This window comes from Seriola lalandi, unplaced genomic scaffold, assembly GCF_002814215.2.
Source record: "Seriola lalandi dorsalis isolate HSWRI2012SDOR001 ecotype SW California unplaced genomic scaffold, Sedor1 jcf7180002054482, whole genome shotgun sequence".
In the NCBI taxonomy this organism is placed as follows: domain Eukaryota; kingdom Metazoa; phylum Chordata; class Actinopteri; order Carangiformes; family Carangidae; genus Seriola; species Seriola lalandi.
This window is the reverse complement of record NW_019525035.1, coordinates 1,049,610-1,068,520: the sequence shown is the minus strand read 5'-3', so window position 1 is coordinate 1,068,520 and position 18,911 is coordinate 1,049,610. Positions and strand designations below refer to the sequence as shown.

The following is an 18,911-nucleotide window of genomic DNA, read 5'->3' as shown; positions in this document are numbered from 1 at the left end:
AGAAGTCCTGACGGCTGGTTTTAAGGCTCAGTTTCTGAATACAGGCTGTGTGCATTTCTCTGTGGACTGAGGCTTTGATACTTTCACAGTATTAATATAGAAGCTAGAGCTGATCTATAATCACACTACACATGGACACACACCTTTACACTGGAGGAGCTTTAAAGTCACATTTCTAATATTTTCTTATTCATGTCTGTGAAGCTCTGTGAATATAAATAAATCTGATTGAAGGAAGCAAAGCAAACTGTGTCTTTAATCTCTGAGCAGGAAAACACACACGCAAGCACACATAACTACACACACTACACAACACTACACAACACTACACACACAAACACACATTTTTACCACAAGACTGTGAAACTCCCTCTGACTCAGCTCTGAAAATAACACTCAGGAAACATAAGTGAGTTTATCCAGCTGTTCACACACACACACGCGCACACACACACACACACACACACACACACACACACACACACACACATATATAGAGAGAGACAATGGAAAAAGTAGTGTTACACTTTAAATCTTTCATGTTGGAAAAGCTTCAGAGATTTAACAAAGTACGTGATCGATTGTATAAACTGTGCGTGCGTGCGTGCGTGTGTGCGTACGTGCGTACGTGCGTGCGTGCGTGCGTTTTACGAGCAGCCACATTGTTTGACATGAAACACACAAAACACCACACACTCTGGTTTATTTCTGTTTCACTTTCATATTCATGTTTTTCCATCAGCTTAATTTTCTTTTTCTGTTCAGTGCAACGGCTCATTTTATTTCTATAACACATTTTATTAACAGTGAACTTAATGTGTTTGACTTTCCATTCAATCTTCAGTCGGTGCAGAAGAAGATGAAGCAAAAAGATGAGCTCATTAAAAGATGGAAACCACGTGACCATCTGTTTGTTTCATGTGTTAATGTGAGGAAGGTTCAAGCCTAGTCATCATCAAATCCTGCAAGGTTTGGATGGTGGGTCCAGGTGGGCGGGGCTTGGTGACTGCTTTGTTGTGACATCACAAAGTTCCAGAAGTCCTGACGGCTGGTTTTAAGGCTCAGTTTCTGAATACAGGCTGTGTGCATTTCTCTGTGGAGGAAGCTTCAGCCTCCTCTTCATCACTCCACACACGTTTAAGTCACATGATATATTGCTACTGATAGAAAGTCTGCTCTACTTTTTCTTGATTTCCAATAATATTTCTTAAAATATGTAGAATTAAAAAGTTAAAATATGTAAAATTATGTGGCTGTAAACGAACTTAATGAGCATTTATCACCGTCTGTCGTTCAGTCCATCATTTGTTCCAGACTGAAACATCAATGACTTTTGGAGGACGGCTGTGAAAGGATGGATGGATCCTGCTGACTCAGCTGGGCGTCTGAGGCCGAGCTGCGGTTTGTCTCAGAACCAACGTGTAAAATAATGTCATGTAACTGACCGAAGTGAATCGGCTCAGAGGTAATCTAAATGTACAACAGCCAGCTGGTGATGTGACAAATTTAAACACAAAGAATCAGAGATGAAAACTTCTCTGTTTCAGACTCTTTGTCTTTGAAGACACTAAAAATAAACCACATTATTCCTGTAGAGGAAGAGAGAGCGTCCTTCCTGTTCTGACAGGACAGAGTCTGTGTGTGTGTGTGTGTGTGTGTGTGTGTGTGTGTGTGTGTGTGTGTGTGTGTGTGTGTGTGTCTGCTTTTGTGTGCATGCATCAGAGCTTAAAATTCAAATGTGATTAGCTTCCCTCTCTGTGGTGAGATGTAAAGACCTGCTGTCTATAATGTTTAGGAACATCACACACGTGCACACACACACACACACACGCACACACACACGCACACACACTCTCAGCCTTTTATGTTCATGTGCTCCATGCATTTAAATTGTTATCCTGCAAAATCAGCATTTAAAGCCTAATTAAATTGATTATTAAAATTACTAATTTACTCACTAACAGTACCATGACTGTGTGTGTGTGTGTGTGTGTGTGTGTGTGTGTGTGTGTGTGTAGCCCTGCTGTGTCACATCTGTCACAGCCGATCAGCTGATTGATTGAATCCAACCTTCAGCTCCTCAGTTTTTCTGCTATTTATATTCATTTTTTCAAACATTTTACTTTTTGTTTAAGGATTATTTTTAGACCAAACGTGGTTTTTAATCATGTGTTGTGAAACACTCTGTGATGTGTCTTTGCTTGAAATGTGTCAAACAAATAAAGTTCACGTTCCTTGAACCTGGATTCATTTACAGCTGCAGCCAGGGATTATTTTATCAAATGCAGTTCTTGATCAGATTTCTACTGAACAGATAAAAATGATGAGAAAATCTCCTTCAAATGTTTTATATAGTTTTTTAAAAATTATTATATAAAACAGAGAAAAACTGAAAAACTGAGAAACAGGAACCAGAAAATATTTGAAATTTTGGTTTCTTTAGTTTCATTAAAGCTCCTCCAGTGTAAAGGTGTGTGTCCATGTGTAGTGTGATTATAGATCAGCTCTAGCTTCTATATTAATACTGTGAAAGTATCAAAGCCTCAGTCCACAGAGAAATGCACACAGCCTGTATTCAGAAACTGAGCCTTAAAACCAGCCGTCAGGACTTCTGGAACTTTGTGATGTCACAACAAAGCAGTCACCAAGCCCCGCCCACCTGGACCCACCATCCAAACTTTGCAGGATTTGGTTTCTCTGAGTGTTTTTACCTGAAATCTGCTTTATTTTTATTGGATCACTCAGAAAACAGTCAGCCAACCAGAAGAGAGGCTCAGAGCCTCCTCTCTTCTGATTGGCTCACTGACCTGTTGTTACTAGAGCTCCAGAGAGAAGCCTGAGAGAGGAGATGTAAAACTACACTGAGATAGTTTTTATATCTTCTGATGGATCAACACTTCAAATAAAACACAGAAGAAGAAGAAAATATGGATCTATAAATAATTATTCAATAATCAGAATAGTTGCTGATTAAGTTTAATTGGTAATTGTTTTGAGTGTATTCTGTCCTTTAAAACTGACCTGGGTCACAGGAAGTTTCATTCACCTGCAGAGAGACAGAGGGAATACCTCGACCTTTAAACACAGCGTGACAGACACCGACACAGTGTGTGTGAAGGTCAGCCCCAGAGGGGTGTGTGTGTGTGTGTGTTGTTAACTAACAGTCCACTGCACCCGTGCTGTGTGTGCTGACACTTGGCAAGCTCTGCAGCTCACCCTGCAGCATCAATGGGACACCACACACACACACACACACACACACACACACACACACACACACACACACACACACACACACACACACACACACACACACACACACACACACACCTGCAGTGACTCACAGTAGTAGCAGCAGCTCAGACAGTGGAAACGCTGCGACCGTAAGCCGACACACAATAACACAGTCTGCTCACAGTAAAGGACAATGACAGTGTTTTATTTTAGCTTTGTTCAGTCTGATGCTGCGTTCAGACACACACACAAACACACACACACACACACACACAAACACACACACACTGATACAGCAACATAGACAACTTGACATTTGGTCGACTGATAAATTAAAATCTAATTAATCTGGTTTTCATGGCTGATTCTCACACTGTTCTTACAAAGGTCATTAAAATGACAAAAATAAAACCTTTGTTGTAATAAATGTAAATATCTTCTGTTCTGTTCCAGTGACTGAGCTGAAACTAACGATTATTTTCATTGTGGATTCATCTGCTGATTATTGTTTAATTTAACTGATTAATCATTTATAACGCTGAATAACCTCTGCAGACGTTTCCTGCACAGAAACACATGAACTGGTTCTAATCACAGGTAAAACAGAGAGTGATCAGCTGATACACTCTCAGTTATTTCAACATGCTAAAGCTAAGCTAGCACAACCCTGAGGCTTTTAGCTGAGATGATCAGAGAACATGTTCCGTTTACAGCGACAGAAAACTAAGAAAAGCAGCAAATTCTCACTCTGGGAAGGAACCAGAGACGGTGTGAAAATGAAACTGACTTCACACTGAACTGTGTTGTTGTTTATACTGTATGAGAACAGACGCCCTGAAGTCAGAGTGTCACAGGCTCGGAGGGAATAACAATGTGCAGGTGAAGTGTGGAAGCTCTGGGTTCAATTATTCCTAACTTGTTTTTCATGTGTGTCTGTGACTCTGAACAAAACTCTGGAGCTTCTGGAAGGGATCAACAGATCGGGATCAGAGAGCTGCTTCCTGTCTGGTGACCATGGTAACAGATTACTACTGGTAAAGTCCTGCATGTGAGATCTGCATCAGTTTACAAACTTCTGTTTCAGAGATAAAGACCAAGACAGACTCACACGCAACAACACAGCTGCTTCCTACCCAGAATGCAACAGCTTCTTAAAATATTAGTCACCAAGTGTGTGTGTGTGTGTGTGTGTGTGTGTGTGTGTGTGTGTGTGTGTGTGTGTGTCTGTGTGTGTGTGTGTGTGTACCTGATATTTAAGGAGGTGAGCGACTGCAGGCTGATGATGCTGTCTGGGATGGTCCTGATGCAGTTGTGATACAGGTTTAGTGTTTCCAAGGCAACCAGGTTGCAGACCTCTGAGGGGACGTCGGCCAGTCGGTTCTTTGACAGATCTGAAAACACAGGAAGAAAAAAAATCAACAAATGATATCAGAAATACAGATTCATCTACTTGAATAAAAGGTTGTTTTTTTAAATAAACATAGAAAAGAAAAACGAATGGTCGAAGCTGTGTGAACCAGACCTCTGTCACTTTTTCAAAAACTTAACTTCCAATGATTTCAAACGAATTACTGGTTCAAATTCATTTGAAAGCAGAACATACAGTGGAAGAAGAGTCCTCAGATCTGTTGTAGACTTTATGGTCATTTTACCATCTGCTGTGAAGAAGCTGAAATACTTCCACCTGCTCTGATGTTGTGACTGTCGGATCAGCTTTGTTTGACAGCACGGACATAAAATGATGATAATTTACTAAATAAGTGATTTACTGCTCATTAAAGTCAAACACTCAGTGTCAAAGTGAGTGAGGAAGTGATTTCTGGTCTTCATCATCAGGTTGTGACGTCACTGTCCCGTGATAAATCCTCCTTCATGAAGGTTGTAATGATCTGTTTGTGTTGGGTCTGTTTCAGAGAAGCTAACAGAAAATAACAGGTGACATCATGAAGTTTAATCGACACTTCTCTACAACAGTTTAGGATTAGGCTGCATTAGTGTAGCTGGGTGTTCCTAATAAACTGACAGCTGAGTGTGTTTCAGCACAACTGCGGTCAGGCTCAGGGAAGCGAGTGTTTGGCAGAGGGGGGCAGAGGTCACATGCTGAAGGCCAGGCCTGATGACATCACATCCTGCCGCTGCAGCTCCACAACAACAACATGAACTGGAGTCGTATCAGCTGCGGCCAAATAAGGCCAAGAAATGTCAGGGCCCATTATTCCACATTGTTCTGCCGAGGCTGAACTCGAGACACGATTAGTTTCGTTGGAGGAGGAGAGGAGTTCATTTCCTCTGGTGGAAACAATCACAGAGAAGCTGTGGGTGGATTTTTTTAAATTAAAATCCAAGAATCAACACTGTATCGCTCCTGGAAACAGTCAGACGTGTCCTCGCCCTCACTCAACATGTTTTACACTGTGGACTGAATGAATGGACAGACGTTACAACACGGACAGACAATGGACATGTCAGACAGCCAGGCTTTCATACGTCACAGACCTAAGGAACACATCCTGTCAACTGGTGGCGATGGGAGGGGGGGCTAAATACACCGGACACCCTGTCAGTACAGAGGCAGTTAGCATTAGCACAGCCGCTAACACTGTGTCAGCCAAATAAAAGCCCTACACTAGTTTCAGTACTTACTACATGATGATCTCAGGACCTTAAATCTGCAGTTTTCCTATGGGAGTTTTGCATAGCTGCTACGAAGCTAACTAGCACCAAGAGGAAGTCAAGCTAAGGCTAATCGTTATGCTAGCAGAAGCTATTTAATGACATTTTAACCACATTCTGCAAATATAACTCACCGCTGAGTGTAGAAAGTTTATAAAAAGACCAAAAGGTAACATTGTTCAATCACGCCGACCAGCCAGCAACGAGTGAGAGGAAGACAGGAAGTCACCCGGCCTAACCCGGATATTTAGTAATCTGCAGATTGCCTATACAGGGCAAGTGGCTAACAAAGCTAACAAGCTAACAAACAACATAAATAAAAGTTGCTAACTAGCTAACGGTTCTGATCCGTCTGCTAGTCTCTGGTTCTGGTCTCAGACTCCTCCTCTGAGTCTCTGAGCCTCTGTGGCTGAGTCTCTCTGATGTTTCCTCCTCTCACCATCTTGATGCTCTCTGCTCTTTCACCTGTCCACCTGGAGCAGGCAGGTGGTGGGCGGGGCTCAAGGCCTGATCCATGTTTCTCAACCAGGAAGTAAGAGTAGATGAGTTTTTATTCCACTTTTTATTTGGGAAAATCACATTAAAAAAAATATTAATCAGAGGATTTAAAAAGAACCTTCAAACATGTCTAAAGGTCTCAAAGCTGGTTCTGCAGCTGGAACCTTGACAGGAAGTTTTTAAGGGTAGAAGTCATGTTGTGAATTCACACTTCAGCCCCACAGGTTTATGTTCTGACACCCACGAGCCTCGGCCACCGTTGCCATGGAAAAGAATCAGAGAGAGGCTCTGACAGTTCAAAATGCTTCGTCACCATGGTAACTGAATTCATCCAAAACTGACCCAGAATCACAAAGTAAATTAGTATATCAATCAATCGATTAATCTGCAAGAGAAATTAATTTTAGTAATTCTTTTAATGTGCTGTTTCTACTTTATTATTTATATGATAATAAACTGAAAACCTTTAATTAATAAAAGGAATAAACAGGAGATTATTCGATAATGAAAATAATTATTAGCTGCAGTGTAAACGTTAGCTTCTGTCACACATAACAGAATATGAGGCTGTGGTTGGATGTTTCTGGTCAAAATGCACCTTGGGAGTTGTAGTTAGACCTGAACCTCAGATTCTTTTATCAAAGAGTCGAGCTCAACAACAACATGTTTTATACTGATGATTCAACCAGGAGTCAGGTAACGTTGCTATGGGAACAATGAATGGGACTTCTACCTCCACAACCAGGGACACCTGATATAGCTCCTCCCACTCAGCAGCTCTATTAAAAGTGGATTTCTGGTCACTAAATAAACACATGAACCACCAGCGGGATCTGTAGTAAAGAACAGACACGGGTCCATTTCTGCTTTAAACACAATCTATGAAGCCTGTTCAATAAAACACAACATGTAAATCAGACAGATTGTGATGAGATATATATACACGTGTATCTCAATTAAATCATATTCATTAAGTTAAGAAAATGAATAAATAAAATAAAATAAAATAACACAAGGCTACATGAATAAATACACAAATAATTAATTATTCAGTCGGAGGTAACAGGGAGAAAGTTTCCATAATTTTCAAAAGCTTATTAATCTTTTTGTTGTTTATTAAACCGATTGATTTGATAAAAGAATTTAGTTCAAGGAGAAAAAGGGAAAAAAAATTTGGATTTGATTTGTCAAATTTCTGTTTGTGGATAAAGAATCAATTCGAATTATGAAATTAATTAGATATTCAACAGCCCCATCAACTGGATTATCATGGTAACAAATAATATCTTTAAGGCTGAGGGAGGAGAGAGAGTTAACAGCTTCAAAACAGTGAGACACGAGATCTCTCCAGAACTTGACCATGAAAACACAGGTGAGAAATAGTTCAAAGAATCAGTGTCTGGAGATTTGACACTTTCCCTCTGATCTGTATTTGACTGTAACCAGCAGATGATGTTGCTCCAAAGACCAAAGTCTGAGCTCCACACAGACCTGACTGAACAACCTGCAGCTGAGCTGCTGTCAGTAAACAGTGAAACGTGGTCAATCGATCGCAGCTGCGTCTGAGCATCAAATGCACAGGCAGCGTTGCATCATGGGTCACGCATTCACAGGAAGTGCTATTTAAAACCGTGTGGTTGAGAAACAATGAGCCAGTCAGTCCTGCTTTCATCCTCCGAGCAAACAGCAGCAGTCTGACTCAACTGCTGGCTGCAAACACACGGCTGTTACTGGCAGTGTGTGTGTGTGAAATACCATCACATTTCTTTAACTTCTACAATAATACAGTGGAAATGGTAATGTGGTGAATGCTGCAACAACCTTAATGAAAAACACTCGTACTGCAAAACATTAGACACACACACACACACACACACACACACACACACACAGAGTCAGAGAGAGGGAGGCATTAAGGGCACATCGATCTCACAGACACACATCTGTCAGGTTACATTTTACTGTTGACACATGATGTCATGTGAGGTGACACAAGTGGTCACACAGGCCTAAGGTCATTTACACCATGAGACAGACACACACACACACACACACACACACACACACACACACACACACACACACACAGCTGCCCTGGCCTCACTGACACATCAGCAGTATAATACACAGATATATTTAACTCGATACAGTCCAGCAGAACTATCACGATATACGATATCATAATGAAGAATATAATTATGCTGTTGTATATTATGATAATTATTATTTGTTTAATAATACATAATTGTATTATTGTAGATAATTTTATATATATATATATTATGAAAAATATGTGTTTAGATTATATTATGTTTCAGGTTTTTTATAATACATAATTGTATTATTGTAATTTATGTTTCAGATCATTATTTTTCTTAATATTGCATATGGTGGGAAATATAACTTTATTCAACACTATCCATTATCATGCAAAGACTTGTTCAGAAAACAACTCACGTCTGATTTACAACCTAAACAACAGCAGTACGGAGGAGCTGTGTGATGTCAGTGTGGCAGGTCACTGTTGATCTGTGATGTTTGATTGACGTCCAGCAGCCTGTAAACATCTGTATCGGACACAAAGCTGCTCCTACTACAGTAAAGCCTGCGAGCCAGATAATCAATTAGAGATTTGTGGCCTCATTCACACGTCACATGCCCAGCGTGCTCTTCCCTATGAACAAGAATCAATGACACTATCCAATACTTTACAATCAGACCATGAAAACGACATGAAGATTTACTAAATCCTGACACCACCCGAGGAGCTAAACGAGTGACAAAGAGCCGCTGCTCCATCCAGAACTCTCAGTCTGTCGGGGGATTCAAACCAGCAGCTCCTCTCACCTCCAGGACTCTTCCATGACTCGTCTCTAAAATCTCTAAAAGCTCTGAGGCGTTTCAGGGGAGGCGAGCTGAGTCAGTGTGGGAGTTGAAGGCCAAATTCCCTTCGGTTAACTTGTTTCGACCTGCAGCGTCAAACACCCGGACCCAGCAGTGAGCAGCTCCTCCAGGTTTCAGTCTGTTCTGGTCCTGATCCTCAGCTGCTGATAATCACCGGCACAAAGGTGCATTTATCCTGAAGTGGTGGAGGCGTCGACATGGAGCACTGCTGCAGACACCACATCACTGCGCCCACAGCTAAACTTTAAAGAAGAAGAAGACTTCCTGTTTTAGACAGAGACAAACTTCCTCCCGGCCGGTTGCGCAAAACACCTTAAGTTTTTCTACTTAAGGTTTAATTTCTCCTTAGCTGAATGAGTGACTTAAGGGTGTTGCAGGTTTCATTAGTTAAGGAAAAAAATGAAGGCATTTGCAGCAGTGAAAGAGATTTTACAGCAGTAAAATTGTGGGTGTCTTTCTGTCGTGGACTCTCACTCAATCACTTCATTTATCACCTTAAACTCAAACATGTTGGAGACAGAGTCAGAGGTTCCTTCAGTGTTTTTCCTTCACTAAGGTCTTTTGTGCAACGGTTTAACAGATTATAAGTGATAAGACTAAGATAAGGAGAAAACTTTAAATACTTAATCAACATTTTCAGAATAAAACTTGAGGGTGTTTTGTGCAACTGTTTTTTATTCTAAAGACACACAAACTCTTCAAGGAAAATCTTAACTTAAGGTCTTTTGTTCAACGGTTTAACTGACTTTAAGTGATTCCTTAAGTAGGAAAAAAAACCTTAAATACTCATATGAAGATGTTAAGAAAACCCTAACTCAGACTTTAAGGAAACAGCTCTTCACGTGGAGGTCCCCTGGAGGTCATCAGGTCACAGGAAGCGAAACTAAATTATTCTCCTACCCACTGTTTTGTTTCCAGCTCTGAGTATCGTGTGAATTACACACGTCCTATTATTCTCTGCCGCCTTCTGATGTTGTGTTTCAGGCTTTCATGTTTTTATTTGACTCACTCCTCTAAAGTTTTCTGTTGCGTTTAAACTTTAAGTGAACTGTATGAAAAGCACTTCGACAGATGGAGGTGAGATGAGTCCGTCTTCTGTGAGAGTCCTGATGCAGTGAATACAAACACACACACACACACACACACACACACACACCACACCCTGTGAAGCAGGAACGGAGCTTCCTGTGTTAATAGCAGCGCTCGCCATCTCTTACGAAACAGGAGGTGATCTCCTTCGGGGGTCGTGAAGGAGGTCAGTGTTGTCAAGGTGTGACCTTTGACTCCTGGAACAGGAAGGAGAAGAGAAACGCTGAGAGGAAGACACAGAGTTTCCTTCACCCAAAACTTGAATCAGCATCATTTCTGATACAAGAAAAACCTCTGCAGTAAATGAATATACAGGAGACTTTACTGCACAGGAAGTAACACTAGTTTGGCAGCTGATTTAATTAATTAAACCTCCATTAATCCACTTAAGACCATATAAAAAAGATTCTGCCTACAACTACAGAACTTGCCATTTATCATGTTTTTAACTTGTCTATCGCAGTAATCCAGTGATGGCTGTCTGTACGTCCGCAGGTTCACTGCTAACAGGAAGAGCTAAATGCTAATTCAGCATCATTTTCATGGTCTCAGTTCGACAAAATGTAAAGAAATATGGGCTAAAAAACGTGACTCAAGTTGTAATTTTCAGTTTACACCCCCAAAGCATCATGGGAACTATAGCTCCGAAACTAAACCAACATTAACTTTTTCCATGTTGAACAATCAACATTTCTCTGAGGGCAGAGTTGTTCAAATGAACATTTACTGATGTTTATATAAGACCAGAGCGTTGGTACTGACAACAAAATAAAACTTTCTCTGTTCCTTTAGATCAGGAAATACAATGTCAGTTCTCACAAAGCTATTTACCTGAACTACAGAGAGAACCAGGCTTTTATTTTAGTAAGACGACTTCCTGTTTCCTGGTCTTCTCCCATTGAACTAATAACAACAGTCGTATCGTTCTGAATTTAATTCTCTTTTCTTGTTTTTTCAGTCCCTGTTAAGCTCCTGTCAATGAACCTCCAACTTCCTGCAGAGATATTTCACATTAAAAGTCTTTCAGCAGCTCAGAGGGCAAAATCCCTCCGATTCCCGGCCGTTTTTTAGTTCCACAACATCTGGAGGAAATGTTGAATTTCATCATCAATACTTTGACAACAGAGGAAAAACAAAGAGGACTTAAACAACTGGAAATAATTACAGACTGAAAACAGCAGAGCAGTGATTGTGTTGTTTTCCTGCGGCACATCATCAGGAATATTTGTGCTTCTTCGCCTCATTTTACAACATTTCTCAATGTTTCACTGTTTCATTTTGAATTAAAACACATAATCCTCCTGACTGTGATCGGAATAATTGATCAGCTTCAGACTCTGTCAGTGATTAAAGTCCTGGACCCTGATTACACGAGCTGCTTGATATTCAAGTTCATTTAAAGGCATGTGAAGCATCTCACAGGAAACAGGTGATACAGCGTTTGTTGTATGACGAGGTGTGACCCCATTGTCCTGAGGTTTTATTTCCATGGCAACTGTTCCCTACACCACTCGTGTTTTCATTGAGGGTTGACCCCGCGACCTCTGTGACCCCGAACCAGACGACACAAGTGAAATCTTCCAGCCGGTCTGAGAGGCGGAACCCGGTGAAGGGACGATGGCGGCAGAATTTGCCCGTGGTTGTAAACGGTTTATTGCAGCGTACGAAGACGCCATGTGAGCGGCGATGTGAACTGTGTGACCGCAGACAAAGACTCGTACTGTACAAACACTCAGACGCAGAGCAGGAATGTGGAGGCCGAGCAGCTGAGACACAAGAATGTTTCCTGCCCACTGATTAACACTGAGCTCTGTCATCTAACGACGCCACGGCACGGCCGCGAGGAGGGAGGGAGGGGGCGAGGAAGGAAGGGAGAGGAAAGGAAAGAGGACAAAAGGAATGATAAAAGTTCAAACTGAAACAATCTGTTGAGGTTTTTATTTCATCAGGATGAGTGTGTGTGTGTGTGTGTGTGTGTGTGTGTGTGTGTGTGTGTGTGTGTGTGTGTGTGTGTGTGTTGACTGTTCAGGGTCTCACTCAGGACACGTCAACCAGAGATCTAATTAACGACCCTATGATTAATGGTCGGCGCGCTCATCTCTGTTCCCTGGTGGAAGGACGTGAAGTACAGAGACACACGCCAGGTGGAAAGGTGAGTGTGTCCCACGTCTGAAATACTGCAGGTGTGTGTCGTGGGAAAACACCTGAGCCTTTATTTCACACTTTAAATCCCACACGTGTGACGGGTTGTTCTAGCTCCACTGATGATGAGTGAAGATGAGTGTGTCTGTCTTCCCGCTCTTTACGATCTGATGGTCTCGAATGAAAACCGGCCGATAATGATCGACGGCCGATCGATCAGTCGGGGCGTCCCTCTCGTGTTTACGTGTTTACAGCAGGAAAAGGGGCAAAGATTAGCGAGTTCACCCGGACGCTGTGTTTACATCACACACACAGAGAGTCATGTGACCCAGGTGTGAGTGCTGATTGTTCCCTTTTCCATTCCTGATAAAAGCCTGATGTTAGTGAGTGTTTGACCAGTGAGAGAGAGAAAGAATCTACAGTCTGCAGAGTCAGGTCGTCTGGTAGTGTCTGCAGTAAGTATATACCATGTGTGTGTGTGTGTGTGTGTGTGTGTGTGTGTGTGGTGTAAAGCCTGTCATTACTGTGCTGCAGGGAGGAGTCTCGCCTTTTCCTGCACAACCAGAGGATGCAGCTGCAACACACACACACACACACACACACACACACACACACACACACACACACACACACACACACACACACACGAGTAGCACAGTCTCAAACTGGTCAATTAGCAGAGTCTCACCCTCAGTGTTATAGCCAGAAGTGTTATAATTATTGCTTTGGTTCATCATCATCATCATCATCATCATCATCATCATCATCATGAGTCAAAAACTATTCTCATGAACATCTGTAGGAAACACCCAGAGAGACAGAGAGAGAGAGAGACAGAGAGGGAGAGAGACAGAGAGAGAGAGAGAGGGAGAGAGACAGAGAGAGAGAGAGAGACAGAGAGAGAGAGACAGAGAGAGAGAGAGGGAGAGAGACAGAGAGAGAGACAGAGAGAGAGAGAGAGACAGAGAGAGAGAGAGAGAGACAGAGAGAGAGACAGAGAGAGAGAGACAGAGAGAGAGACAATAAGGAGAGGAAATGAAGAGTCAGGGATTAAACAGCTGAGCAAAAGCCTGAGTGAACACTGTAGTGACTCTGTCGTTACTGCTACACACACTCACACACACACACACACACACACACACACACACACACACACAGGAAAACCACTTTCCTGGGTGTTTTCTCACAGGCTGTGGTGCTGTGTCGGTCAGAGAGCGGTCGCCTCAGTCGAGTCTGTGAGTCGACATGTTGAACGCTCGTCTCTCTGACAGACTGTAACGTTACAACCCGAGTCTCGTCTTCAGAACGACTGAACCACAAAACCAACACGAACGGATCAGAAACATCTTCATCAGCTGCCAAAACTCACAACACCACACAAGTGTTTCCAGGGGACAGGAAACAGTGACGGACCAGGGACACAGTCGTCGTTCCATGATTTTAACTTCAAAAGTCACTAAACAAGTGCGTCCCTGTCAGGTCCGTCACTGTTTCCTGTCCCCTGGAAACACTTGTGTGGTGTTGTGAGTTTTGGCAGCTGATGAAGATGTTTCTGATCAGTTTGTGTTTTGTCTGTTTGCATGTGTTTTCTTTTGACTACAGAGGAAACTAATGTCCAGGATGCTGAAGGTGCTGCTGGGAGGAAAACACACGATGCTGATGCTGATGCTGATGCTGATGATGATGATGATGATGATGATGATGATGAAAAGCTGCTTTGTTTCAGCAGATGCAGCATTCAGCTCTGATATCAGTAACTACAACTGCTGCCACTTCACAGTCTGATGTTTCATCAAGTCGGAAAAAACATGGAAATAAAAAAGTTGTTTTCATCTTAAACACAGAAAAAAATCAATGTAAAAATATATTAATATTGAACAGAGCAGAAGCAGCTTCCACTGACGAGACGACAGCAGGAAAATTTCACATCTGCCCCTGAACATGAGAATGAATATGTGATGTTACTGCAAAAGAAAAAAAGAAAAAAAGAAAAAAATAGACAGAAAAAAAAACAGAAATACAAAGAAAAAAGAAAAGAAAAGAAAGAAAGTGAATGGAGGAGGATGATAGAAGCTGAAGTCGCCATGACGACCACATGAGACTTTCTGCATGGATGCAGAGTCACATGTCTGTGCAAACATGCATGTGTGTGCGAGTCTGAGAGTGTGTGTGTGTGTGTGTGTGTGTTTCTTGTTAATCTTCGGGCAAAAAATACATATTTGCAGTTCATCCAAGTGTTTCCATTTCTAAACATAGATCCACTGTGTGTTTGTGTGTGTGTGTGTGTGTGTGTGTGTGTGTGTGTGTGTGTGTGTGTGTGTGTAGGAATAGCTGGTCCTCCCACAAGAATTTGACATGACCTATTTCTCGACCCACGTCCATCTGCCACAACCTCACTCACACACACACACACACACACACACACACACACACACACACACACACATACACACACACACACACACACACACACACAGATTGTTTTCCTGTGCTACTGGAACATTCTTCGTCCTTCAGGAGATTTTTTTGACTCAGAAAATGTTCTCAGGTCGACTTTGTGTTGACTCTGCTGAAAACAGCTCTGTTGTTACAGACAGTGTGTGTGTAGCTGATGTATCCACGGTGACGTAGAGCGAGGTCATCTGATTGGCTCGCTGTTTTCTGACTGATCCAATAATAATATATCAGATTTCAGGTAAAAACACTCAGAGAAACCAAATCCTGCAAGGTTTGGATGGTGGGTCCAGGTGGGCGGGGCTTGGTGACTGCTTTGTTGTGACATCACAAAGTTCCAGAAGTCCTGACGGCTGGTTTTAAGGCTCAGTTTCTGAATACAGGCTGTGTGCATTTCTCTGTGGACTGAGGCTTTGATACTTTCACAGTATTAATATAGAAGCTAGAGCTGATCTATAATCACACTACACATGGACACAGACCTTTACACTGGAGGAGCTTTAAAATCCTTTAAATAGTGAATCAGAACTTTGTTTCCATCTGCTTCTCTTCCTCTTCTCTCTCTCCTCTCTCTCACCTCCTCGTCCTGTTTCCTTCGCTCCATTTGTCTCTGAATCTCCAGCACATGAACTGACTGTTACATAACAGCGAGCAGTTCAAGTGAACATCCACCCACCACCTCACTCTGCCTCTCTCTGTGAACACACAGCCACAGCTGAGGGTCTAATTCCCCTTTTTGGACAAAGCAAACACAGAGGAAACGATGTATGTGTGTGTTTGTTTTGTCGTCCTGTTATTTACTCGTGATGCGGTGGAGGACGATGTTTGGTCGCCCCGCTGCTCCGACGTCCCACTTTCCCGCCTCCTTGGAAGGAAAAGTAGGACGAGAGCAGAACACCCACAAAGATCAGTCTGGGATTTTATCATGCTCACACACACAAGCACACACACACACACACACACACACACACACACACACACACACACACACACACACACAGGATGTAGGTTATGGATGGTCTCAGTAGGACAGTCAGTTAAAGGCATTTTGAGCACTGCGCTGTGGAAACCTGGTGCCTACATTACCTCTTCTTCCACTTTCTGTTCTCTAATCATCATCATCATCATCATCATCATCATCATCATCATCATCATCATCGCCCCCTCACAGGTCAAAGGTCATGATTCAATGCAGACAAATCAAACATGTTTAAATGATCTTACGAGGACGACAGCTGAATCTACAAACTGTGTGTTCATGAAGGAGATAAAATCACACAGAGTGAATAAATGACTCATCAGGTTAATAAACACACAGGGAACTCTGTCTCCACACACCGCCGCATCACAGCTTTACAATCCCTGACCTTTGACCCCGTCACAACAACTATACTGTTGTTCAGTTTGTCCAGAGTTCGTCCGGTCGACTCATAAAGCGTCCAAACACAGACAACACTTTATTACTATTCATCAGGTCAGTCAGTGTGTCCTGCAGAGAGATCACATGACTGCAGCTAATTACTTTCACTATTGATTAATCTGCCAGTTATATTCTCAATTAATGAAATGTCATGTTTCGTCTGACCACAGTCTAAAGATATTCTCCTCACAGAGAAATAAATCTCAATTTAACAGAATGAAAAACCGTTTTTTTGGCATTGACTCAGGTGATTAATAGATTATCAGAATCCTGGCAGATTGACTGATCGATCAATCGACTAATCGCTGCAGCTTCAATAAAAACAACAACCAGTTTTCACATAAATCATCACAAGAGGCAGAGACAGTTTTGTGTGTGAATGTGAATTAGTGTGTGTGTGTGTGTGTGTGTGTGTGTGTGTGTGTGTTCACTGACTATGAGTAAAGGTCAAAGGCGTCAATCAGGAGAACAGTGTTGAGGAAAACACTAGAAGGTCAAATCAATACAGCAGCAGCAGCTCGTCTGTAAACTCCCAGATTCCCAAATATAAGATTCCAGGACGTTTCCAGTGACGGTCCTGGAATAATATTCCAGGAATTCCAGGACCCTCGCAGCACAACAGTCACCCTCCTCTTTCTTTCCTTCGCGTCCGTCTCCAACACCATGTGACACCATGTGCTCGTTCCCTACAGTCAACAACAGGCTGATGTTGATGTTTAAATAACATAGATACAGATATTTCCCCCCATGTGTGATACATTTCTCATAATATCATGAGACACAAAAAACCGTCTGATCCAGGACCAGAGGATCATCAGCTGCAGTCAGACAGACAGAGAACAACCATCACTGGCAGCGACATGATGATCGATCAATTAACAGCAGCCGGACACAACGACACTAATGATCCTGACGTCCTGAGGAGAAGTAAAGTCGGAGAAACTAATTACAAATTTACAAAAAAAAACTATTTACAGAAATAATCAAACATCCTGCACCAACAGTCTGTAGCCATGGTGACAGAATACAATCAATTTCCAACCAATTTAATATCTATGAATCAAAGTCCAACAATAATGCAGCAATTTATTTTCCCGTGTGCTGATATGACGCCACGTGTTCACACCATGTGATGCCGATTCCAGCACCTGAACAAACTAGAACCACCTCCTCACGGCTGTATCCCTCCGCCAATAAAACATGAACCACTTGTGTGAAATTTTGTCATAATTGCTGTGTGAAGAGTTATTGCTAAAAAAGTATTTTGTGAGGTCACACTGACCTTGACCTTTGACCTTTGATCACCAATTTTCTCATCAGTTTGTGGTAAGTCTGAGGGGATTCCTTCGAGGGGTTCTTGAGATATTGAGATCAGATACGCACGACACAACTTCCTGTGCAGGCGACTGTTTTAGAGCAGCGAAGAAGAACTGACTTCCAGATAAAACTGACGTTTTATCTGGATGTGAAACTTATACGTTTATAAATGAATTACAAGGTATCAGAATCAGATCAACTCTAACGCTCAGACCCAGATCCAGTCAGATCCAGATCCACACACTGGTCCATTTGGTCCCGGTCCAACTTGAGTCCCGGGTCGGGTCTGATGTACAGACACACACTGTTTATACAGACTGATGCAGATCTGTGTGATCTCAGTTTATCAGCTGTATCAGCTGCTTTCCAGCTGGCACACACACAACAACTGGAGCTGTGTGTGTGTGTGTGTGTGTGTGTGTGTGTGTGTGTGTGTGTGTGTGTGTGTCTGACCCAGTGACCAGCAGACAGTCATGGATTAGTAGTACAGTGGATTTCATTTGAAGGGCTGGGGTGATTGTTATTGTGGGAGGGGCTTTGTGTGTGTGTGTGTGTGTGTGTGTGTGTGTGTGTGTGTAGGAAGGGGGGGCAGTAAATATTGATTTCTATGTAATTTTGGAGGTTGTCTACAGGCAGCGCAGATACGACCAATAAATGAGCAGTTTTCTTATTTTTATACAAATTGAATGAATAAAATCACATTAACATCATTTTCCTCCACATGTTTCCAGCAGCAGCATGAGGACGATGTTTGTCTGTGCTGAGGCTTTAGACACAAAGAACAACAGTTCAAAAAAACAGAAAGAAGAAATGTAATAAATAAGAAGAAAGAAATGTAAAGACGACAAAGGAATAAAAGCTGAAGTGGAGGATTAAATCAATTAAAATCAAATCAAACAAAAGCAGAGAAAAGATCTTGCTTTAACAAAAGGGGGGGGGTCACAAGTGTAATGAAGTCGAGGTGGTAAACAGACAGAAAGAGAAGAACAGAGAGACAGAGAGAGAGAGGGAGAGAGAGACAGAGAGAGAGAGACAGACATAGAGAGAGAGAGAGAGAGAGAGAGACAGAAAGAGTAGAACAGAGAGAGAGAGGGAGAGAGAGAGAGAGACAGAGAGAGAGAGAGAGAGAGAGAGAGAGAGAGAGAGAGAGAGAGAGAGAGAGAGAGAGAGAGAGAGAGAG

General features: G+C 42.2%; 1 protein-coding gene across 4 annotated transcripts in view; it reads right to left on the bottom strand.

Moving 5' to 3' along the window:
- lrch1 (leucine-rich repeats and calponin homology (CH) domain containing 1) overlaps positions 1-18,911 on the bottom strand; it is an 80,540-nt gene that overhangs the window by 47,196 nt on the left and 14,433 nt on the right. For all 4 annotated transcript variants that reach the window (XM_087175690.1, XM_023412579.2, XM_087175689.1 and 1 more), the window contains exon 2: positions 4,481-4,625. In XM_087175690.1, coding sequence (XP_087031816.1) covers positions 4,481-4,625 — 145 coding nt within the window. The remainder of the gene's footprint in view (positions 1-4,480; positions 4,626-18,911) is intronic.